Source organism: Anser cygnoides, chromosome 2, assembly GCF_040182565.1.
Source record: "Anser cygnoides isolate HZ-2024a breed goose chromosome 2, Taihu_goose_T2T_genome, whole genome shotgun sequence".
NCBI lineage: Eukaryota > Metazoa > Chordata > Aves > Anseriformes > Anatidae > Anser > Anser cygnoides.
The window spans coordinates 159,129-184,867 of NC_089874.1; the positions used below are offsets into that span (position 1 = coordinate 159,129).

A 25,739-nucleotide genomic window follows, 5' to 3' on the forward strand; every position below is an offset into this window, starting at 1 on the left:
AAGGGTAAGACCACAGGGAAGTGGCAACTGGGGGACCAGGAGACTCCCGGCCAGCTGCGAATGTATGTGTGTGTATATGTGTATGTTTGTGCCTCTGTGGATGCGTATGCCTGTGCGCATGTGCCTGTGTATGTATGAACACTGGGAGAGGGGCTGCAGCCTCTGGGGCTTGTATGGCCAAGTGCCAGCAACTGGGAGACTGGGATCCAGAGGCAGCTAGTGCGCGACAAAGTGTCCAAGACCAGCTGCCAGAGGGACATACCCCCACTAGCGGCCCTCCACGGTGCTCAGCCAGAGAGAGGATCAGGATGAGATTATTGGTGATCTTTGTGTTCATGTGAGGTCTCTGTGTATCCTGACTGTGTTGATCAGTGTGGCTGGCCATGTATATATATGTATGTACGTATATGTGGCACATACACACACACGTGTGCACGTGTGTGTGCGCATGCCTACTGGGAATACATGCTCAGCCTCGTTGTTGGTTGGATCTGGGATAATGGAGCTGTGGCAGCCTTGCCTCTCTCAGGCTGTAAGATCCAGCCTAATTCTCCTAACACATACCTTGGAAGACCATGCTTGATCCACATCACCTGCTCTAACATGTTTTCAGTTGCAAACGAGACATGTTAGTTTTCCACAGAGCACAACAGGTTTACTAACTAGTTCAGAGAGATCTGAAATCCTGCAGCACCTAGAGTGGCACACACTTTATGTTGCCTGCCAGGGTACTCATTATGCTGCCTGTGAAACTCTGCTTCTATCACCTTTACAACTATATCAGGCCCTGGATTAAATCCTAACAGCAAACCCCACCCACCCCACTGTATTTCCATTGCATGTGACTTATTCATCCCTTGAAAGCACATCCAAATGAGCAATCCCCTTCTCACTTTAGTCCCTTTGATGTATGGCACCAAGCCCTCAGGAAGTTACAAAATGTGTATTATATGCCACGTGATACTTTACTCCTGGGTCAGTACCTTATTGTCCAATGCTGTAATCTCCTGTTGATTAGCTGTTGAGAGAAGAAAACTACTCATCTGTCCCTTTAACGGGTCTTCAACTTCTACATCTATGTCATAACAAGCCGTCTTCTTCTGATCATTGGGGTCAACACTATGGAGAGGATAACAGAAGATTGTGAAAACTGGCATAATGAGTCAGAGTAAATAGCCATCCAGCCCAGAAAATACTCTTTCAAAAAGACTGTTGCAGATGCCGTGAGAAGAGTTTAAGAACAGGGTAACTTTACATATATTATGTATACATGCATCATATATATATATATATATATCAGTGGTGGTGAACTGGCTGGGTGATGAACTGGTTAAACACTAGAGTTCAAAGTGTTGCAGTGGTGTGTTGCTACACCTCTCTGGCAGACGGTCACTAGCAGTGTTTCCCAGGGCTCAGTTCTAGGGCCAATTCTGTTCAACATTTTTATCAATGATCTGGATGCAGGAGCTGAAGGCATCCTCAGCAAGTTTGGTGATGATACTGAACTGGGAGGTGCTGTTGACTCTCTCTAGGAACAAGAGGCCTTGCAGAGGGATCTAAATAGACTGAAGCATTGGGCAATCAGCAATGAAATTCAGCAAGGGAAAATGCTGGGTTCTGCACCTGGGACTGAGGAATCATAGAATCATCTAGGTTGGCAAGGACCTCCAAGATCATCTGGCCCAACCATCCCCCTACCACCAGTGTCACCCACTAAACCATGTCCCTAAGCACTAGGTCCAACCTTTAAACACCCCCTTAAACACCACTCCACCACCTCCCTGGTCAACCCGTTCCAATGCCTAACTGCTCTTTCTGAAAAGAAATGTCTCCTAATTTCCAACCTAAACCTCCCCTGGCGCAACTTTAGCCCGTTCCCCCTCGTCCTGTCACCAGACACGTGGGAGAACAGACCAACCCCCACCTTGCTACAGCCTCCTTTAAGGTACCTATAGAGAGCGATGAGGTCGCCCCTGAGCCTCCTCTTCTCCAGGCTGAACAACCCCAGCTCCCTCAGCCGCTCCTCGTAAGACTTGTTCTCCAGACCCCTCACCAGCTTTGTAGCCCTTCTCTGGACACACTCCAGGGCCTCGATGTCCTTCTTGTAGTGAGGGGCCCAAAGCTGAACACAGGACTCGAGGTGCAGCCTCACCAGAGCTGAGGGAGACAATTACCTTCCTGGTCCTGGTGGCTGCGCTACTCCTGACACAAGCCAGGATGCCGTTGGCCTTCTTGTCCACCTGGGCACACTGCTGGCTCATGTTCAGCCGAGCATCAATCAGCACCCCCAGATCCTTTTCCTCTGCACAGCTTCCCAGCCACTCTGCCCCAAGCCTGTAGCACTGCATGGGGTTATTATGGCTGAAGTGCAGGACCTGGCACTTAGCCATGTTGAACCTCATCCTATTGGCCCTTACCTATCGACTCAATTTTTCCAGGTCCCTCTGCAGGGCATTCCTACCCTCTGGCAGACCAACACGTCCCCCCAACTTGGTGTCATCTGCAAACTTACTGAGGGTGCACTCAATTCCCTCATCCAAATAATTAATAAAGATATTAAAGAGGATGGGCCCCAACACTGACCCCCGGGGAACACCACTCGTGACTGGTCGCCAGCTGGATTTCACTCCATTCACCACCACTCTCTGGGTCCGGCTGTCCAGCCAGTTTTTAACCCAGCAAAGCGTGTACCTGTCTGAGCCATGGGCTGCCAGCTTCTCCAGGAGAATACTGTGGGAGACTGTGTCAAAGGCCTTGCTGAAGTCTAGGTAGACCACGTCAACAGCCTTTCCCTCATCCACCAGGCAGGCGACCCAGTCATAGAAGGAGATGAGGCTGGTCAGGCAGGATCTGCCTTTCATGAACCCATGTTGGCTGTGCCTGATCCCCGGGTTGTCTTGCGCATGCTGTGTGATTACACTCAAGATGACCTGTTCCATCACCTTCCCTGGCACCAACATCAGGCTGACAGGCCTGTAGTTGCCCAGGTCCTCCTTACAACTCTTCTTATAGATGGATGTCACGTTAGCAAGTCTCCGGTCATCCGGGACCTCTCTGGATGACCAAGACCACTGATAGATGATGGAAAGCAGCCCAGCAATCACAGCCACAAACTCCCTCAGCACCCTTGGGATCCCATCTGGCCCCATGGACTTGTGACAGTCCAGGTGGAGCAGCAGGTCTCTGTTTCCACCTGAACTTTGAGGGAGTTCTTCTGCTCCTTGTCTCAGATTTCCAGGTTGGGAGATGGAGTACCCCGTGGACTGGGGTTTAGGCTTTAACCCCAAGGACTGTGTTAGGCTTTAACTTGTTGGGTTTTAGGCTTAATTGCCATTTTCTCTTTAGCTTTACGTTGAAATTTCTTAGCAAGAAAACTTTGTCAACCCAGTAGCTGATATATCAAACTTCAGTCATTGTCACTTGTAATATAAAAATGCTCCTTCAGAACACTATTTTTGAAATATCTCGGTTGTGTGCACCTGCTGCAGGAAGTAAGGAAAAAAAAAAAAAAGGACTCAGGATCTAATTGAACTTGTTAGACCTTGGGGAGAAGGAGGTCTTGCATGGATGGCTTTGGATTACAAGTGTTTTCAGCAGGTCGAGAGGAGTAATCCTCCCCCTCTGTATTCAGCACTGGTGAGTCCACACCTGGAATCCTGTGCCCAGTTCTAGGCTCCTTAGCACAAGAGAGACATGGACATACTGGACAGAGTGTAGAAAAGAGCCACGAGGATGATGAAGGGACTGGAGCAGCTCTGCTAAAAGAAAAGGCTGAGAGCTGGGACTGTTCAGTCTGGAGAAGAGAAAGCTCAGGGGGATCTTACCCTTGTATATATAAATACCTGAAGACAGGATGCAAAGAGGACAGAACCAGGCTCTTTTCAATGGTCTGCAGTGGACAGGACGAGTGGCAATATGCACAAACCCGAGTACAGAAGGTTCCCCCTGAACATCAGGAAGCACATCTTTACTGTGAGAAGTGACCAAGCACTGGCATAGGTTTCTCACAGACGTCGTGGAATCTCCCTCTTTGGAGATCTTCAAAAGCTGCCTGGACGTAGTCCTGGGCAACTTGCTCTAGGGAGCCCTGCTTGAGCCAGGGAGGCGGCTGGACAAGATAACCTCCAGGGGTTAGAAGACATGGAAAAGGGCAAGGTGCTCAATGCTGTTTTTGCCTCCGTTTGTCCTGGTAAGTTGTGTTCTCAGGCCTCCCTTGCCCCTGAGCCTGGGACGGAGTTGGGGGAGCAGGGCTATTGCGAAAAACCTTGACAAGTTGCAGAAAGAGGACAGTAGTTCAACATCATGAAGTTCAACACAGGCAAATACAAAGTTCTGCTCTGAACAACCCCATGCACTGGTGCAGGTGGGCATCAACTGAGTAGAAATCAGCTCTGGAAAGGAAAGAAGCTATTCCCTGCTATGCCACACTTTTGCATCTTGACTTCTGCGCACAGGACCAGGAAGACATGACATACTGTAGTGAGCCCCACGTCAGGCCATGAGGATGGCTGGGGGCTGGAGCACATGGAATCACAGAATGGTTTGGGTTTGAAAGGACCTTAAAGATCATCTAATTCCAACCCCCCTGCCATGTGAAGGGACACATCCTGCTAGATCAGGTTGCTCAAGGCCCCATCCAACCTGACCTTGAACACTTCCAGGGATGGGGCATCCACAACCTCCCTGGGCAACCTGTTCAACTCTTTGTCAGGGAGTGTAGTGATAGGACAAGGAATAATGGCTTTAAACTAAAAAAGGGTTGGTTTAGATTAGATGTAAGAAGGAAATTCTTTACTCAGAGGGTGGTGAGGCACTGGAACAGGTTGCCAAGTGAAGTGGTTGGAATTAGATGATCTTTAAGATCCTTTCTAACCCAAACTATTCTGTGATTCTATGACTTCTTCAGCACTTCTTCCTCCAGGGCTTTGTCCCATGGTACTCTACCAAGTAGATCCCTGAAGAGGAAAAAGTCTGCTCTCCCAAATTCCAGGGTAGCAAGTTTGCTGTGCTCCCTCCTTGCTGTATTCAGAATCCAAAACTGCACCATTTCATGATCGCTGCAGCTAAGGCTGCCTTTGAGTTTCACATTCCCCACTAGTCTCTCCTTGTTGGTGAGAATGAGATCCAGCATAGCACCTCTCCTTGTCGGCTTCTCTATCACTTGGAGAAGGATGTTGTCATCAGCGCATTCTAGGAACTTCCTGGATTGCCTAGGCCCTACTGTGCTGTCCCTCCAACAGATATCAGGGGGGCTGAAGTCCCCCATGAGAACCAGGGCTTGCAAATGTGAGGCTTCTATCTGTTTATGTGCATTAGCATACAGACATTTAAGTTGGGCCCATGATGAAGCTGACTTACTGGCTGGAGTGGTGGACTTCTTTTGTGCTGGTCTTCAGGTTCTCTTCTGCTGACCTGTGACCCTCCTCCAGACTCTGGGCATCTGTCACTGACACTGGCATCAAACTGGGAGGAGAGGGATGGATTGAGGTTCCCCTCCCCTGGCAACTATAGTTTAAAGCCCTCTTCACCAGCTTGGCAAGCCTATGATCAAAGACGCTTTTTCCCCTTCTCTGACAGATGGACCCCCATCAGCCCCCAGCAGACCAGGTTTCTCAAAGAGTCCCATGGTCTAACTAGCTGAACCCCTGCCTGTGGCACCAGTCACGCAACTATCTGTTTTTATTTGCCAGATTCAACTGGCCTTTTCAATCCCCTCCCCTTTGACTGGCAGGACTGATGAAAAATCCACCTGTGCTCCTGAGTCCTTTACTGCTGCTTTCAGGGCTCTGTAATACCTAATGCCTACCATGAGAAGCTGCAAGAGCTGGGTTTGTCCAGCCTTGAGAAGAGGCAGGGAAGAGGAGAGCCTATTGCTGAGTGCAACTGCCCTATGGGAAGGTGCAGAGAAGACAGAGCAAGGCTCTTGTTGGAGGTGCACAGCAACAGGCAACAGGTACCCCTTGTAACATGGGATACTGACTCAATGTAAGGAATTTTTTAAATTTTTATATAAATCATGATGGTAATCAAAAGGGAGGAATCAAATAATAACTTGTTTGCAATATGAGAATATTGGAGACCTACACTTTGTAGTATTCTTGTGCAATGTTAAGAGCGTGGGAGATGGCTTGCTTCTTTGCAGAAATGGGAAATGCCATGTGTTTCTCTTTCTACCTCTGATTTTAAGTGTGTCAGCGACAATGAGGAGTAGAATTCAAGAAAAGCTCCAGCTCTAGATTGAACTCAGGTAAGAATATTTTACTTCTATGAGTTTTAAATCTGGTGCACTCGGTATTGCAGAGAGAAAAAACTGCCATCCACTCTATTTTCTACTGCATCCTCTTTCAGTCTATCTACCATTTAAAGTATTTACCCACATTAACAGTTTTCTGTTCAACTCTATTTAATTTCCATTGCATTTTTGTTATTTTCTTTTTCAAAAAGCATGGATGGTGTCTGAAGAGCATGACTAAAACGCTGTTGGGAGGGGAGAAGCCTCAGACGACCAAGAATGATACCTTCTACTCTACATTATTCTGTTACTTTAGCAGTCTGAAAATTTACTTACTCCCATTACATTCAGTGCCAGACTTCCAGATTTCTATTTGCTTTGCCTGAGACTGTAAAGACTCTATTGCAAAAGTATCACCTACTCTCAGCACATTAATACGTCCCCCTATCCACAGCATTATGTCACTGCAGAGTAATACTGCCAGGTGCTGCATGATGCACACACTATATCAGAGAAGCTACTATACACAAGGTCCTCTTCTTTAGCTTCTATCTAACAGACATGTTCTTGCCTCCAGGACTTCTTCGCATTTGAAGCATGTTCAGGAATATTTGTTGTCAATATTCTGTATGAAATCAAATCCCTAAGCTCAGTTAATGATACTGTTTAAATACTCACAATCGGAGTTTTGACCAAGACCCCAAGGAAATTAGGAAAGACTGAAATATCCAAAAGCATATTTGCAATCTCCAAGAGTCTCTTCCCTCCTTCCAAGCTGTCAGTTAAATATGGAATGTGCTGGAAGTGTCCTAAGATATCTGAAAAATGTATATTAGCTACAGCAGAAATATACATTTTTTGACAAGGATGACAGGAAGCTCAGTATCTTGGTCACAATGACCTTCTCTGAATCTAGGCATTTTTTTAGCTTAATTCTCTTGAGGATCTCTGTCTAGCTGTCATTCTTAGAGTAGGACTAGCACCCAAAGAGCCAATCCAATCCCAACAAAGCATGCATGCAGTGGCCACTGTATTTGAAATGTTATACTGTTGTACATTTTACATAATAACTCAGCAGTTAGAATGATTCCCCTTGATGTACAATACCGTAATTCAATTCCCCTTTTTTATCCTCTGAGTGGATTCAAACTCTTTTTTCTCCCTTTAAGAAAGAAACCTGGCCCACTCTCCCAATGCTATTATAGTATGGATAAAAGATGTTGGAAATATTGCATTTTCCTAGAGAATTGGTGCCACTCTATTGAAAATAATTCATAACTATACAGACATAGAGAATTAACACACAAAGCCCAAGGCACTCACTTGGATACTAGAAAACCTGGATTCCGGTCCCGGCAACCATAGCAGTTTCTGTGTTTTAGATAGTGTATGATTTGCATGTGACAGTGCTGAGCTGACTGACCAGCTTACCTGATGATATGGTTTATCACTATAGGGTCTGGTGGCAGCAGTAGATTAGTGAGTCTCTGAGGAATTTCAGAAAACTTTAGCCGTGGACAGTCAAAGATCTGGAATATAATAAAGCATATTATCCTTGTCCAAAACCTAACTTGCAATTAAACAAGTAAATCAATGATACAAAAAGTAATGGGATTCTGCAAGCTATCGTTCTGTCTGCTTGCACAGTGTCAGTTTTTGGTCACTTCTGTCCCTGTAAATTGATACTGCCCTTACAATCTGGGCTAGCTGGCAGCGGCAACAGATGCTAACACTTTTGGGTGTCCCACTTTTAGTTTAGCTGCGTGAATGGTACAGCCTGATTTAATGGGTCATCAGGATCAACTACATCAAAACCATTCACTGAGGGTTTGTGGAAGCTTATCATAAAGAAAACATTTTTTTTCCCAGAATAAACTTAAAAGCAGTCTGCTTTTTTCTCCAAAGCATGTTTCCTGCAGCATTTTCTGCTAAAGAAAAATGCAATAAAATATTTTAGGATTTTAAAATCATTTGCAGTTTTTTTAGTTGTTGTTGGTTTGTTTGTTTAAGAAAAAAACTCAGCATGTTTTTTCTAAAACAAAAATAAACAAACAAAAACAAAAACAAAAAACAACCCTCAACGTTGTTGTATTTATTTTAAACCAAAACCTAAACAGCATTTTGGAAGGGAACCACTCCCTTCCCAGTAACTCAGCATCTTATGGCTTTCTTCTCTTTACTATGTTTCTGAAGCTAAATGTGTGTTGAATTGTGGAAAAAAAAAACCTTTTGAAAACGATCAAAATCTGCAGTCTATGGAAATTTTCTGTGAGTGACTGAAGTGTCTTGCCATGAATCTAGAACCACTTCTTACACTTTAAGTTTTCAGAAATATAATTACTACATTTTTTTTACCAAAAGTTTTAATGCTCTGAGTAGGTGAATAGGCTTTTCCCTAAAGGTACTCCGTTTAAACTGTTTTTTAAAAAAAGCTATCTAGATACTATTATTTGCCTTAACATATAAAATTGTATGGAGACAATTTGGAAAAATGTTGAGGCCAATGGAAAGGAAAATGGAAATGCCTCAGGAAAAATATTTCCTCCTGAGAGAAGAGAGATGCTACTTTTATTATTGTATCCTGTAGTGGGTCTGGCTGGGATGGAGTTAACTTTCCCTGCAGCAGCCCATACAGTGCCGTGCTCTGCACGTGTAGCCAGAACAGCAATGTTTTGTCTATTGCTGAGCAGTGCTGGCACAGCATCAAGACTCTCTCCAAACCCCCCCCCCAGGACCGGCAGGCGGTGGGCGGACAAGAACTGTGGAGGGGACATCACCAGGGCAGCTGACCTAAATCAACCAAAGGGATATTCCATACCATATGATGTCAGACTCAGCAATAAAAGGTGGGAAAGGGGAAGGAGAGGGGAGGCTCTCGTTATGAAGATGTCTGTCCTCCCAAACAACCGCTACGTGTATTGAGGCCCTGCTTCCCAGGACATGGCCAAACATTGCTCATTGATGGGAAATAGAGAATATATCTCTTTTTCTCTCTCTGTGCTTCTGCATGGCCTTTATTAGTTTTTTTCCTCTTACTTTTCCCTTTGATTAAATTATCCTTATCTCAACCCCTGAGCTTGTGTTTTTTTTTTTTTTTCTTTCCAGCATACTTTCTCCTCCCTCTCTTCTTCTTCTGAAGGGGAGTGAGAGAGAGGTTGTGGTGGAGTTTAGCTGCCCAGCAAGGTAAAACCACTACATATCCATAGACAGAAACATGCTTTGCAGCTCTAGAGGCAAAGGATTCAGGCAGGGTTAAAAAGAATGGACTACCAGGTTGTAGAAGCAACATAAGAAGTCGGACTGTTCAACTAGGATGCTGCAGTTCCTTGGATATAGTATCTTTGAAATCCATGATTTTGTGGAGTAAGGGAACTTGGTAATAAAAATACCTAGCAGTCAGCTCTAGCTTTTGAAATACCATTGGGCCTTTTTTCTTGCTTTTGCTTGTAAGACAGTGAATTTCAAACCTCCCACCTGATGTAAATAATGTTTCCAAACTGAAAAAGATTCTTCTTCATCAGCTCCAAAATCTGTCTAATTGCTGAACATGCCCGCATCCATGAATTTAGCCACTTAGTTTCTAAAGAGTGATGAATCTACCAAATCTACCAAATCTGAGTCTGCAATTCACTATTTGATAGAATCATAGAATATCCTGAGTTGGAAGGGACCCACAAGGATACATAAAGTATGAACTGCTGTACTCGATCAGACAAAGGATCTATCTGCTACACTATCCTCTTGATAGCCATCAAAAGTAGATGCTTGAGAAAAAACTATAAGAGAAAACATAATAAGAAACATATACTGGTCCTTCCTCCCCACCCCCAAAAAAATACCTCTCCTAGTCTCACAGCTTTGCAATTACCTGGGGCACACAAACAGGGACAGGGAAGGCGTGGTAGTTTGCATATCAGTTCCAGTTGAAGGGCATGTGGGAAAGGCTGTGTACCCTGCTCACTGACACTGCAAGCTCCAATAACAGTTGCCTAGACAGGCAAACCCAAGTTGGACAGGGCTTTGAGCAAGATGGTCTAGTGGAAGATGACCCTGCCCATGGCAAAGGGGTTGGAATTAGATGATCTTTAAGGTCCCTTCCAACACAAACCATTCTATGATTCTACGACAGGACAGTGGGCACTCATTTTATAGGCTGTAGCTCCAGATGGGGTGTCTACTACACCTACCCAAGGGCTGTCTGCCACCCAGACAGAGCTGCTGAAGGGAGAGGCTGCAGTGCAGACCTCAGGCTGCACGAAATCTAGACCTTTCTCTTGTGGCAGGGACAGGCAGCAAACCTGCCTGCAAAAGGTGTGCCCAGGCGGAGGACCTCCTGCAGCAGGTGGCTGAGCTGCATGAGGTGGCGAGAAGGCTGTACAGTACCTGGAAGGCTGAGGAGGAGTTAGACAGGTGGTTTCATGCACAGTGGACCTACAGCCAGAAATTCCCCCTTAAGACTACAGAGAAGGGAGTGATACCAGAAACAGAAGAATGGAAGCTTGTCACAGCAAGGACCAGCGGGAGGAAGAGAGACTTCCCCCATTGCTTGAGGTGCCCTTGCAGAACCATTTCACTGCTCTGGGGACTGCAGAAGAAGGACCTGTCACGTGAGGGGAGATGCTGGTATCGACTGAGCCAACTCAGCCTGTTCCACATGTAATGACCAGCCTAACCAAGAAACAGCGAAGGGTGATAGTAGTAGGGGAGTCTCTTCTGGAGGGAGTAGAAGTGTCCATTTGCTGACCTGATCTACTCTCAAGAGTGATTTGTTGCCTACCAGGGGCTCGTATTAGGGATGTTGCCAAGAGACTACCAAACCCTGTACAGCCCACAGACTACTACCCACTGCTGTTATTTCATGTAGGCATCAAGGACACTGTCAAGACCAGCTGAAGGCATATCATGAAGGACTACACAGCCCTTGGAGTATCCATAAGAGGCTCTGGAACACAGGTAGTCTTCTCTTTGATCCTACTGGTTAAAGAAAAGTGCTTTGAAACGACCACGTGAATACTGTGGATCAATGCATTGTTGCAGGACTAGTGATATAAGCAGGGATTTGGCTTTTTAGCCATGGGACTCTTTTTGAGAAACTGGGTCTACTGGGGACTGATGGGGCCTGTCTGTTGGAGGAGGGGAAGATCATCTTTAGTTACAGACTTACCAACTGGTGGAGAGCTTTCAGCTGATTTTGCCGGGGGAGGGAACCTCAGTCTATCCATCATTTATTGGTTCTATGCCAGCATCAGCAATAGAGGTGCATAGCCAAGAAAGGAACCAGAGGTCAACGGGAGAACACCTGAACAGCACCACAAAGGCGTTCCAGACACTTCATCCAATAAAACAGTTTCATTAGGAGCCCAAATTAAATGCCTCTACATGAATTCATGCAGCAAGGAAAATAAACAAGGGTTAGTGGAAGCTTTACTTAAGTCTCAGGGATGTGATATCATTGGCCTCATTGCTGGGATAGATTGTTACAGGTTCTTCAGTAGAGATGGAGGTGAGAGGAAGGAGAGGAGGTGGTGTAGTTCTTTGTGTTTTGGAATGCCTTGACTGCATGGAGCTGGGCAATAGTGATGAAAGTGTTGACTGTCTCTGGGGTAAAAGTCAGTGAAAGGCCAATAAGGCAGATACGATGATTGGAAGCTGTTACAGACAACCCAATCAGGATGAACATGGAGATGAAATAATTTACAAGCAACTAGGAAAAGTCTTACAAACACTAGTCCTTCTTTTCATGAGGGACATCAACTTCTCAGATACGTGCTGGAAATACAGTGCAGCAGAGAGGAAACAGTCTAAGAGATTCCTGGAGCGTGTATGGAAGATAACTTCCTGACACAGGCAGTGAGCGAGCAAACTAGAGAAGGTGCCCCACCTGACCTGTTTACAAACAGGGAGGGACTTGTGAATGATGTGATGGGTGGAGGCTGTCTTGGGCACTGCAATCACAAAATGATGGAGTTTTTTGATCTTTGGTGAAGAAAAGAAGGTGGTTAATAGAACTGCTACCTTGGATTTCCAGAGGGCAGACTTTGGCCTGTTTAGAGACCTGGTTGATAGAGTCCTTTGGGAGGTGATTCTGAAAGGTAAAGGAGTCTAGGAATAAACTTCTTCAGGAATGAAATCTTAAAGGTGCAGGAGTAGGCCATCTCAATGCACCAAAAGTTTAGCCAGTGGGGGAGAAGACCAGCCTGTCTAAAAAGAGAGAGCTTCTTCAGGAATTTGGGAAGAAAATGAGAGTTTATGAACTCTGGAAGAAGGGGCGGGCAATGCAGGAGAACTACAGAGCTGTTGTCAAGTTGAGCAGAGAGAAAATTAGCTAAAGACCAACTGGAATTCAATTTGACTACATTTTTTACTTTGCAGTAAAAGACAATAAAAATGCTTTTATAACTGTATCACCAGCAAAAGAAGGATTAATGAGAATCTCCATCCTTTATTGAATGTGAGGAGAAATGTAGCGATGAAAGATGAGGATAAGGCTGAAGTACTCAATGCTTTTTTTGCCTCAGTCTTTATTACTAAGACCCAGGGTACCCATCCCCTGAGTTGGAAGACAGTGACAAGGAGCATGCTGAAGCATCTATAATCCAATGGGAACCTGCAGATGACTTACTACATCACTCGAATGTTCGTAGGTCTATGAGGCCAGATGGGACTCATCCAGGAATACCAAAGGAGCTGGCAGAAGTGCTCACCAAGCTGCTTCCCATAATTTACCAGCAGTCCTGACTAACTGGAGAGGTCCCCGTTTATTGGAGGTTAGCAAATGTGACTCCAAGCTGCTACAAGAAGGGCAGGAAGGAGGATCCAGGGAATTACAGGCCTTCCAAGAAGTCCAATGGCATCCTGACCTGCATCAGAAACAGTGGACCCAGCAGGACTATGGAAGCGATTGTCCCATTGTATACAAGGCACTGGTGAGACCACACCTCAAATACTATGTTCAGTTTTGGGCCCCTCACTACAAGTGTGTTAGGTTGCTAGAAAGCAAGACATGAGGAGCAACTGAGGGAACTGGGGCTGTTTAGTCTGAAGAAGGAGAGGCTGAAGGGAGACCTCATCACTCTATACAACTACCTGAAAGGAGGGTGCAGCAAGGAGGGTGTCACACTCCTTCCTTAGGTAACAAGAGAGAGGATGCGAGGAAATGGTCTCAAGTTGTGCCAGGGGAGGTTTAGATTGGGTATTAGGTAGAATTTCTTCACTGAAAGGGTGATCAAGCATTGGAACAGGCTACCCAGGGAAGTGATGGAGTATCCATCCCTGGAGGTATTGAAAAGATGTCTGGACATGCCACTAGGGGACGTGGTTTAGTGACGGGACTCTAGGTCAGGCTGATGGTTGGACTTGATGATCTTAAAGGTCTTTTCCAACCTAGGTGATTCTATGATTCTATGTTGCATTTATAACAGTGCAAGATTTTTTTTCCATTGATTTGTCTAATCACTTTGAGAACTATATATATTTTTAGCATCTGTAAAGTCCTTTGGGTTGTTTTTATTTTGCTACCCTCCAGATTTAGTCAATGACCTCTAATTCTTCACCAAAATAAAAAATAATTACTCCTTGTTCACATTTTCCATTCTGCTCATGAGTTTTCAAATCTTTTTAATTCCCCTTTTCCATCTCCTCTTCGGGTTGGCACAAACAAAACTGAGTCTTAATTGGTTATAGATAAATTGAGAATGGAAATTAAATCATCTAAGCATCAGAGTGAACAGCCCTGTAATTTTGAGAAAAAAAAAATAAGGTTTTAGGATGGAATTTTCACTATATACAAAAAAGACTGCAAGACAGCATGCTGTAATTCTCAAGAACAAAACAAACAAACAAACAAACAAAAACAACCTGCAGGAGAATGACTATATAATTCAGATGCCTTTGGTTCTATACTCCTAAAAACACCCACAAAATCTCATGATTATTTTGTTGTATTTTGTATTCTCAAATGTGGAAAAAAACGATGCTGCCTTTACATGACAGTGAAACAGTTAGACCCTTTCTTCTTGGAAAGGCTATGACTTTTTTTAGGAGTGATGAACCACCTTGATGTGTTTTTTGACAACACTGCACATGGAGGCGTTTGCTGTATTTGTTACAGTGTCTGTTGAAAGCCATTCAGCATTGAAGAAACTGCAAATTATTAAGGGAAAGCCAAATTCAGTAATTTCTGTCCATCCAAAATCTGCAGATGGATATTATAGATTGCCTTTGAATAGCTGTGTCCAAAAAGGAGTTACCTGCTGGAAGTACTTGTCACAATTAATGTATTCCTTGTCATGGGAGTCTTGCAGCTTATTTGTTTTGATGTACTGCCAGAGAGCCTGGATGATGGCAGATCGGGTCTGTGTGTGTATCCCCAGCAAACGTGCTAATCGTGGGTCCAGTTTAAACTGTGGAGGCTGCAACAGAAAGACAAGAAGAGAGAGATGGCAATGGAGAAAAAAGTAGATGCATGCACTGATAGAGATTTTCAGCTTCAATTCTCTGGGGACTTTATTCCTCAGGTGAAATACCCCATTCAGTGGTAGAGGTTATAGAAATATAAATTGCCCAGATGTGTACCATGGTCATGCTCTGGAACAGCTATGTCTAGCATTTGAAAAAGAAAGAGGGACATTGTACATGTGCTATGCACAAAGACTACCTGAATCACATGCTTTAGATAATGAGTTGCTTGCAGAGTCAGAAAATAATTTTCCCGTTTACTGTTGATGCATAATCTGACTTTAGGAAGCAGGAGATGAAGAAGAATGGTACTTCCTCTGAACTACTGGAGATTAACCACAGATAGGGAGCATGAAGTCAGGATGATGCTTCTGCTGTTCCTAACAATTGAACAGCTGCCTCCCACCAACAAATTCCCTTGGAACTCTGTTTTTCCAGCATGTTCCCAACATTCTGCTGCAAACCAGAAAATTTACCTGACCACAACTACTCAATGGAATATATTTCTTCTGACCTCTGTGGCACAACTCGTCAATTACTCTGTTTTACATCTCTAATTCCTTAGATACCTTAAAGTCTGGTGCCTCTTCAGGTGTACCCATGCTCATGTTTAATATTTGTCACATTCTTCAGCAAGGATTACCTTGTTGGGTGCCTGGACACCCAAAGCCAGATTTATAACAAGACAAGACTTCAGAATAAGAGAACATCTATTTAAAAGCATAAATTTATAATAATGGTGAACATAAACTCTAATGATATTTTCCTAGCCATAAGGATTCTCACTGGCTCTATCAGTATCTCAGTTAGCTCACACACTCCCTAAGATAAGTAAAATTTTCTATAAACATAAAATGTAGTGTCTTTATTCTGGATAGATGCCATTTGCATGGGGCAGGGGGGAAGTGAATGGCACAAAATGAATTCTTAAAGTTATACAGTAAAAATGTATCTAAGACTGAACTGCCATTGAAAAGGGAGATCCTATCTCTTCACAGCAGTGCATTTTTAACCTTTTCCTTAAGACGGTGACCTCTCCTCTCCTCTCCTCTCCTTTTTCCTCTCCTTTCCTCTCCTCTCCTTTCCTTCCCTTCCCCTTCCTCTCCTCTCCTTTCCTTCCCTTCCCCTTCCTCTCCTCTCCTTCCCTTTCCACTTCCCTTTCCCTTTCCTTTTCTGTTTCCATTTCCTTTATTTCCCTTCTCGCAGAATATTGCTAACTCTGAAATTAATCCATTCCCTGACTTTTTGTGTGTTCAGCCCACAAATATTAGTAATACAGTCAAACTAGTACTGACAAAAGAGAGGAAGAAGAAATGCCTGGACTTGAGAATAATGTCAAGTCTATCTCTTCCAGGGCAACCTTTTATACCAGATTATAGTGACAATGTAACCAAAGTTTAATAACCCCAGAAATCTGTGTGGTCTGCTCTGAAAAAAATGCTGCCACAGCTACACAGCTGGTTCAGGCAGCCCCCCCCCCCCCCATGTGCATCTTATCTGATTATTTTGTAAGAAGCCTGAGGAGGAAATGCATATTCTTTCTGCAGGTGTTACTAATCATCATCATGCCAAGGATAACATTTTGCTAGACTACAACAGAAACTTACTTTATGTGTCCCCTTAATATTTTAAATCACCTGGCAGTTTGGTATCATTCTAACCTCTTTCAACCATGTGAAGTTTTGTTTCCAAATATATTATCTTTTGAGGTATGTAAGGGGATGAATTTGCTTTGTTGCTCTATGCCCCAATGGATGTATCTTCCATAGCAAAAGCAACACACTGACCTGGTAATCCAACATGAGGAGTAATGTGCACCGCACACTGACATCACCAGGTCTTTTCACCTGGAAGCCATCAGTCTCCTGAGTTGTGGGAGTTCTGTGCCACTGCCAAAGGAAATAAAATTAACATGGTCAGTCTTTTTTTCATTGGTAGGGGAAACTCTGTATGTGAATCTCGCATAGCGCTCCAAGCAAGAATAAAACAAGTAACAAGACTCCTTAAGATCTTGCAATTAGAAAAACAAACAAATGAGCAAAATCTTCACGATTTCTTGCTCTGCTCTTACAGTACAGCCTGTTGTGATGCTAGTATGCTTTACTTGTCAGGAGAAATGTGCACAAATGTTTTAATCACACACACTCTTCTTCTAAGAGATACCCTACATCACTACTACATCTGTAATTCTGAAACCTTTGAAAACACCTTAAATAAGTCAGTGAATGCAAGGTAACTTAAACAAGGCAGATAACAGGCACATAGCTGTTCATCTGTTATAGTGCTGGGTTTGTATGCAAAGGTGCATTAACTTCTTACCTCCACAAGGTGGTTGTCAGGTCCATAAAGATCTTTGTCCAGTTCAATGACTAGACTCTTAAAAAATGATGAAAACTTCCGTTTCTGTTTGCTGAGCTGTACAATCAAAAGAAACAGAAATGTTTAAGACTGCATATATTACCCCATGTTCTGTGCTTCCTTTTCAAGCTTTCTCTTTCTCTTGAACTTTAACTCCCATATAGATCACAAGAGTGAACAATCTAATTGAGATTTCCCTCTGATAAACGCAGGGAAATAAGCAAAAATCTAGAAGTGGTGGAACAGTATGCACTGAAGGAAAGATTTCCCTGACTGTCTTAATGCTATCATAAAGGACTGTCTTTTGATGTGAACAAGGTAACTGTATGCCTTTTATTTTAACAGTTTGTATTTTTTTAATAAATGCTAAATTCTTGTTCTGACTTATCAGATAGCAGTAAGTTTTACAGATTAGTCATACCCTAAGTAAAAGTATTTCCTTTACATTTTGCCTTTTCATTTAATTATCAGTATTCACCATTTACTATGCAGTTCATATTGTCTAAATTAAAAGCTGGGTGGTCTATGTCATATATTCTGACTTTCTGGAGAATACAGTCCACAGCATTTGAATGGATTTCTTACCTAATGCAGAAGATATTTTGGAAGTACATACTTCTTTGATTTAAAATTTGCCAGTAATTGAAGAGCCATGATAAAAATTGGCAAGTTGATCCAATAAAGATTTTTTTTTGCTGTTAAAATCTATGCTCTAATTTCTAATCTGAATTTGTCTAACTTCAGTTTCCAGATGCTGCAGTTTGTTTACCCTTCATTTTCTAGCAAGATTCTGTTCCTGATTCATGTATTGTTATCTCCAGAAAGATAGACATGTCTTAAACGTTTTGCTTTCTCCACACATGTACAATCTCCATCTGTTTATCTTATCAAATACTTTTCTTGTAAAGTCTATTCAAATAAGTGACACCTTTATCAGGAAAGTTCAGCCTTCCCAGAGGAAAGTGAAATCCATCACAGGGGTTTCTGATCACTTAGTTAATAAAACCTTTCTTCCATCCTTGCTTTGACCATCCATACATCCTCTTGCACTCACCAGATGCAATGGCCTGCTCTAGACCTGACTTATCACTCCTATCGTGGCCTGAATCCTGCCATATCATTCAAGCAGTATTCTCTCCATCTCATCCTACCTGTTCTGTCCTTAAGTCTGCTCTATCTCCTGCTGCCCTCCCCCATCTCTCCCCAACATTCCCACTATGTTTGTATCCTTCACTCCTTCTGTTGGACATGGTGTCTTCCCAGCAAAAACAAGCCAATGCTGCCATTCAGAGATGTCTGAGTTAAAGACCCCAGTAAAGTCCATCATAACCCTACAGGACAATCTCTAGATCCTTGCCAGCCCCACTGAAGCACAGGCGAGTCTTACATCATCCAGGAGCTTCCCCTCCACTCGAAGCTCCCATGATGCGATGCTGCCATCAGAGTCATCAGCGTCAGATTTTGCAGGATTAAATGTGTTGGAGATATAAAGTCTCAGTTTCCGCTTTTGCTGTTACACAAATAGAGAAAAGAAAAGTACATATCCAGGTTAAGTACAGGACCTGAGGCAGCCACATGAAATATCACACTTTTAGTACAAAATCTGCATGTTTAGTACAGTTGGACCAGGTTATATGAGAATTTAAGATTTGGTTATGCATAAGAAAATTCACTGAAGAGCTGAATCTGATAGTTCTTTTCAAAACCAATTGGTAAGATAAACACACTAAGAATTTGCTGTAAGTGGAGAAAGGCAGGAGTTTGCAGGGCCAGGCCCCTGAGGGCTATATAACCTGTACTTCTGGTTTAGATATTTGAGAAATCATTCTAAGAAAAGCACCACACGATGCCCTTTCTTTCTGGATACTAGCTAGACTGATAAAATTCAGCTGCACACCTTTTGCTATGTGAGTGTCTTTCACAGCTGTATCAGTTCAGATTTGTAAATGGCATTCACAAATCCAGCTAATGCTTCATATTACATGCTCTGCGCATCTCCGTCCATCTCAACTCCACCGTCATGTAGAGCTTGGTATGGTTTTCCACACCCTCTTGCCCCCACGTTGACATTGACACATACCTGCTTCCTAACCTTCCCTTTTAACTCTCTTTCACTCGAATCAAACAGATCGCAGCCCCAACATGCTGTGAGACCCGTGTGGAGGAAGGCACTGTGCTTCACCTCTAAGCCAGGTGCTCAAGTCTTTGAGAGAGAGAATCATGCCTACCTACTGTCATTTTTACAGCTTATCTAAGAGAGTATCCCAGTCACTGTACTGTCTTACGGCTACCTTATTCTTCAGTGCCCTTCTCTCCCAAGCACTATGTGGAAAACTTGGCCACGGATTGATGCATGGATTCCAGAAGAGGTATCACCAAAATTCACTTGAGATTCTAATCTCAAATATCTGTCTATAATATAATAGCAAAAAGGCTGAAGTCATCAAATTAATGCAGTCAAAACAACCTTCACCTAACACAAAAAAGGAGCAGTCTTGTAAAGCTCTCACACATACACACACGCACACAGAGGTAGACACACACAAAGAGGTACAGGAGAGATGTAAGTCTATAGAACAGAAGATGCAAATTATATATGTGAGGTCAGAGAACTGTAAATCTGATACAGCACAGAGGAATATGGGAGTGCCCTGGTTCCAGTTAGGACAGAGTTAATTTTTCCTCATAGTAGCTGGTAGGGTGCTATGTTCTGGATTAGGATGAGAAGAGCACTGATAACATGCTGATGTTTTAATTGTTGCAGAGCAGTGTTTACACCAGGCCAAGGACTTTTCGGCTTCTCGCTCTGTCCTGCCAGCGAGCAGGCTGGGGGTGCAGCAGGAGCTGGGAGGGGACAGACCCAGGACAGCTGACCCAAACTGGCCAAAGGGGTATTCCATGCCATCTGACGTCATGCTAAACAATATATAGGGGTGGCTGGCCGGGGTGGGGGGGCCGGCTGCTCGGGGATAGGCTGGGCATCGGTCAGCGGGTGGTGAGCAATTGCATTGTGCATCACTTGTTTCTTACACATTATTATTATTAATACTATTATCATTATCACTATTATTATTATTGTTATTATTATATTCCTGTCTTAATAAACTGTCTTTATCTCAACTCACCGGCTTCACTTTCCCGTTTCTCTCCCCTATCCCAGAGAGGGAGGGGGGAGGGTGAGCGAACGGCTGTGTGGTGTTTAGCTGCCAGCCGGGTTAAACCACAACAGGGAGGCAGGGCTGTATGGCCCACATGGAACAAGAAAATGACTACAAATCTAGAGACCACAGTGACAGAAAGGTTTGATTAAAACGGAGCGTCAATAGTATGCAGCAAGAGAGAACAGGATTTTCAGAAGTGCCAAGAGTCTAGAAAATGACGGATTGACACAGGTAAGAACAGGCAGGTAGGTTTAAAAAAATCCTGGAAATCCATATTCTTTCTGCATCCTTTCCTACAGGATTTCTGTTGCTGAAGTACTCTTACACTATATAAAATGTTTTTTTTTTTTTTTTTTTTTTTAAATAGCCCAGAATCTTCCTTTGCTGTGAAGGACTAGTGAAAGACTTCACATTTCTAAATTCACAATTCTTCATATTAACCTGCAAATTTTATGTTTTTCTTAAATTTTATCCCCACCTGGATTATTTGTAAAACTGTACCTATGTACATAAGCAGTTTTTTTTTTTTTCCTTAATAGTTCCTTCTGGATGCTCTACCGATATTTCAGTTTTATATCATGGATTCTATTTCCTCTTCTTTTGATTTCCAATTTTCTCCATTACTTCTTTTACTCTGGCAACTCACCCTCTCCTCATACCTCTCCATGTCCGGGTAGGAACTGTATCTGTTTCCTCAAAAGCCTGACATCTCATCATCCTCTGCAATAACATTCTTGTTCACATCTGAGTATTTTAGATGTCTTCCTTTCTCCTGGCTTTCAGGTTCTAGGTTCCTTAGTTCACCTGAGTTAGTAATAATGCCTAATTCCACTATAAAATACAAAAATCTCTCCTTCAATACTTTCCACTGTTATCATTTCTCTTTCAAGTCACGCACAAGTCAGGTGCAGCTTATATTTCAGGACTGGTCTCCTGCTGTGTTCCCAGTACTTTCTCTGCTCTGCCAAAGTCAGAGTCAGCTTATCATTTATTTCTCCTACATCTCTCTCTTCAATTTACAGTCTTTCCTTCTATGCAACAAGTTCTCTTTCTCAAGTTTAACAACATAATCCTTTCCTCACTGTAACCCCGATAAGTCAGTCCACTTCTTCTACACTGCCATCAGAAAGGAACTTAGAATAATTATGAATAAAAATCCTAAGTAATGGCTATCTTTAAAGTTGTAGACACTACTGCCAACCAGTAAATGTGGTGGAAAGCTGAGCCTTTAGTCTCTACTGAGCAAAGATATTCCATCTGATAAGCAAAATGTGTAACCCGTACCCTGTGGGTTGTCTTCAGCGTTTGATCAAAAAGATACTGCAAATTTGCAACACTACTAAAACAGTGATTATCTCTTATATGCAACACAGAGAAATATCCTTGATCCTGACTCATAACAAACACCTAAGGAATCAAACAGAGCAACTGCACAGCTGCAATAGAACACCAACAGCAAAGGGGCTTTAAATTTAATTTAAAAAATTATTAGAACCTGAAGTGGCATAAGGGATCATAAAGAAAGCTCACATTTTTGGTGTGTTTTTTTTTTTAAATACTTTTAAAAATTAAAATAATAATAATAATTTCTTCAGGCTTGCCCTTAGTCTAGCAACTCTCAGTGACTTGCTGGGTTGCAGAAAACTCTGTAGAGTCACTTCTGAGGAGACGCAGAGAATTCTATCTATCTTTTTATTCTCTAAGATCCAGCTGTGTTTCTGCTACTGCTTTCTGTCTCAAGCGTCTCCAAATTTCTGCGTGTGCTTCAGCCTTCTTCTATGTGGCAGCTCTTTACCCTTTTTCCTCTCTGACTACCCTCCCCTGCAATCCATATGGAACAATCTCCCCCTCCCTCTGAGGGCTCTAGCAGGCCAAATTCACCTTAGGACATGGCAAACACCATCTTTCCTCTGTGCAGCTGTGCTACCACCCTTTAAAGAGAATTTACATAATGAACTGCAAACATGTGTCAGCCATGACAATTGCCACAATCAGAAACTCTAGACCTGACCTGCAGAATGCAGCCAGATCTGCCAAAGACGTTCTGGTAAGCAGCCTAAAAAAATGCGAAAAAGGTATTTGGGCAATTAACATTGCTTGAACAGCCAAACACATCCCTCTCTGTGCAGCACTGTACTGACTTGGAAATGTTCCAGCCTCCACAAGTACCTCTCTGAGGCTGCAGCCAACATGTTCACCTCCTGTTTGTTACTTTACAGGTTACTGCTCCATCTTTCCCTTCTTTCTGCCCTTCTCAGAATTCCCTCTACCACCTCCTCCGTATTCATGTCTAGCATTGCCAGTACCATTGGCCCTTCATAAAAGCTACTTGGAAGAGCTCTTCTCAAGAAATTCTGCGGCGACTATCTTGGCACAATACCTTCAAGTTTGAGGAACTAGACAAAGACACCTGAACTTGTCCTGCATACGTTTATCACCAACAGTGGTAATACTTATACTTTGAGCAGTGGCACGTAAAGGAAATACATTCAGAAATCTCTAGCAAAACATCAGAATCATAGCCCTACAAAGATGTTATTTGGATCAGTAGGTTCCTTCTCCTCTGTCACGACTTTCTCCTGCCAATTCTGAGGCACTACTGTCTCACCTGATGAAGCAAGATCCTTTTATACTTTTATAAACAAAGGTTTAGTATGAATCCTTCCTGAGGAATCTACCCAATGAGCTAAGACTTCAGTGCTTACAGCAATACTGCTATCATAAGGATGTCCAGTCTTGGAAGAAAACTGAATTCAAGAAAGAAGAATATGAAGACGGCACAGGCTGGGGTTCTACAGACACTGTACAGATCATAATGTCTGCTATGTTCAAGACACGGACCCAGAATCATTGCACTCAAATTCACTTCTTGACAGTACTCTGAGGTTCCACAATAATGTCAAATGCAAATCCAGAAGGCTCTGAGAATGACATATTCTTCCATCTCCAGCTAAGCAACTCCATCTCATCCAGGCAAGAAATGATCCTATGTCAGTTATGTACAATTGGTTATTTTGCAGTTTAAATACAGCAGTGCAATATTCTTGGGCAAGAAGCTCCTTTCCTTCCTACAGAAGGGAATTCTGCAGGCATTCCAAGCAATGCATATTCTGCCAAAGACCTAAAATCTATCCTTCCCTCTGTATGGAGGCTTCTCAGAGAACAGAAAAAAAAACAACAACTGTGGCCTTGTTCTTTACAGGTAGGACTCTCAGTACTTTGTAACAAAAACTAGAGGGAAAACATACTGCTGTAGAGCAAGAAGAAAGCATCACATTTCATCTCTTCAAACACACTGAAGTTTTACCATCCACAAAGACAAAGCTAAACGAGAAGGGAACTTCATGTAGACTTGATCAATGTTATGAATCAAATAACCTCTTGACCAAAAATCAATAAATGCTTAATCTGCTTATTCTTTTAAGATACACATCTTTTAACATACTTTTTTGACTTGTATTCAGCAAAATGAATTTAAATTGCAGTCATATTAAAAAGAAAAAACAACTCTCAAAAGCATTGTATTTTACTTACAATTTCTCCTTGTGAAAAAGAAAAGGAAAAAAAGAGCCACCAGTGACAGAAGATTGGTCAGCCATGAACTGCTGCAAAGGTCTCACCTGTGACAGCAGCACAACTGGCAGGAGAGCTCGTGGAATTAAACAGATCTAAACAAGAGGCTGACAGAAATGCTGGAGCAGCAGGACTACAGCTTCTCCTCTGTCTTAACACACTCATAAGCAGGCTATCTATTGTTGACTGAATTAGAGAAATCTGGCTGCCAAGCCCCTGGGTAGTACTGTCTTGAGTTCTATGCACATCTTAAGCTTGAATTTCCATGTACCTCAACACAGCATTAAAAAATCTGTATTTCTTTCTTTGCATATAGACTGTTTGGTGGCCTCACAAACTTTTTAAGAAGCAAAAAAACCAAAAAAAAACAGTGGAAGATAAAGTAGCATGGAGAGTTGAAGTCAGATGAGACAAAAAGAACAATGGCCAATATTTACAAGTGTTCTTCAACAACAAAAACTCCAAAAGGGTAAAAAAAAATATTATTGAGGAATAAAATGGAAAATATTATGACCAATAGCCTGCAAAAGCAATTACAGCAGCTTATTTTGCAGTTGCCTACTGTACTCGCTGAGGAAGAGAAGCACAATGTGTATCCTGGCAGGTGATAAGAATGACCAGGTGTACAGAAAAACTCTTTCTGTACAGTGATTGGGAAGACTTAATTTTTTCACCTAAAAAAAGAATATTGAACCTGAAAGATATATTTGAAATACAGGCTGATCTGAAGAAGAAGATTAGATGTTTGCATTTTCCTTATCCCGCAACACAGAACAGCAGAACACATTAAATTATGCCAAAAGACAGTAAATTCAAATCTGGCTGATGGAGGAACGTTTCATGATAGCTATACAAAGCCTAATGAACTGTAATTAAGCTGCAGAACTGTCACATGAACATAGATTTAAAACTTGCAGATTTTTAAGCCAGAAGACTTTGTCTAGTTGAATTTCTTGTGCAACAGACTCTCATCATCCATCGAACAGGACAGCTCTCTTTAAAGGACATCCAGTGTTGACTTAAAGACTTGACATAATGAAAAATCTATTATGTCTCTGATATCTTGCTCTAACGGTCATAAATATACTCACTTATCAGTCTCAACCGGTCTATTTTTGAACTAACAGATGTTGGACTGAAGACAAAGCTTTTTGGAAAAAGAAAAGGAAAAGAAAAAGAAAAAGAAAAAAAGAGAAGGAGAAAAAGAGAAAAAGAAAAAAGAGAAAAAGGAAAAAAAAAGAGAAAATGAGAATGTGAGAGAAAGGGAAGGTGCTGGAGTGGCTTTGTATGTACAGATCCCAAGAATATCCAGTCATACCAGTATATGAAAATTTTAAAAGAGACATCAAACCTTTTTGTGTCTTAATACAAACTGATCTCTGATTACTGAAATTTAGGTGGAGCTGTTACCTACAGTTGCAGGGTTTCTGGCACCTTCCTTTGAAGTATTTAGCACTGGCACAAGTTGGCCAGAGAGGCTGTGGAGTCTCCTCCTTGGAGATATTCAAAAGCTGTTTGGACATGGTTCTGGGCAACCTGCTCTAGGTGGTCCTGTTTGAGCAGGGGAGGGAGCTGGACAAGATGACCTCCAGAGGGCCCTTCCAACCTCTCCCACTCTGTGATTCTATGACTGGTCACTACTAGTAAGGAGCTTGGATCCACACCAGCCTTATAATTCCTGTTGTCACTGTAGCTGAGAGAAGAGGGGTGAGTAAGAAAGATTTAAGCATGTTCTCATCAAATACTTCAGTTAGCATGTGATGGATTTAGAATGCACGCACGCTTTGCCTTTTTTTGGAGAATGATAAGCTTTTTACCCCAGTGGCTTGATTCAGTCCTAACTAGTTGAAAGTATAGAATGGTAAGGCTGTGGGCACAGTTTCTGACAGTGTATAATTACCCAGTCAAGAATCCAATCAGTAATGCAATAACACATATTGGTGCGGTACCGTTGGCAA

The 25,739-nt window shown here is 42.7% G+C and overlaps 1 protein-coding gene and 1 long non-coding RNA gene across 19 annotated transcripts in view; one reads left to right on the top strand and one right to left on the bottom strand.

Annotated features, from left to right (window-relative positions):
• The window catches only part of SMARCD3 (SWI/SNF related, matrix associated, actin dependent regulator of chromatin, subfamily d, member 3), a 110,016-nt gene that overhangs the window by 9,997 nt on the left and 74,280 nt on the right, over positions 1 to 25,739 (bottom strand). For 15 of the 18 annotated variants that reach the window (XM_066991312.1, XM_066991309.1, XM_066991308.1 and 12 more), the window contains 7 exons: positions 18,435 to 18,557; positions 17,009 to 17,104; positions 16,477 to 16,578; positions 14,482 to 14,643; positions 7,664 to 7,761; positions 5,359 to 5,463; positions 984 to 1,119 (listed from right to left, as the gene is read on the bottom strand). In XM_066991312.1, the coding sequence (XP_066847413.1) occupies positions 984 to 1,119; positions 5,359 to 5,463; positions 7,664 to 7,761; positions 14,482 to 14,643; positions 16,477 to 16,578; positions 17,009 to 17,104; positions 18,435 to 18,557 (822 nt within the window). The remainder of the gene's footprint in view (positions 1 to 983; positions 1,120 to 5,358; positions 5,464 to 7,663; positions 7,762 to 14,481; positions 14,644 to 16,476; positions 16,579 to 17,008; positions 17,105 to 18,434; positions 18,558 to 25,739) is intronic. The other 3 variants (XM_013201160.3, XM_066991303.1, XM_048053309.2) reach the window with 1 other exon arrangement.
• LOC136789986 (uncharacterized) lies at positions 5,196 to 6,771 on the top strand. The gene is made up of 3 exons (XR_010829007.1): positions 5,196 to 5,286; positions 5,783 to 5,953; positions 6,188 to 6,771. It is a non-coding gene; the product is annotated as an uncharacterized lncRNA (long non-coding RNA).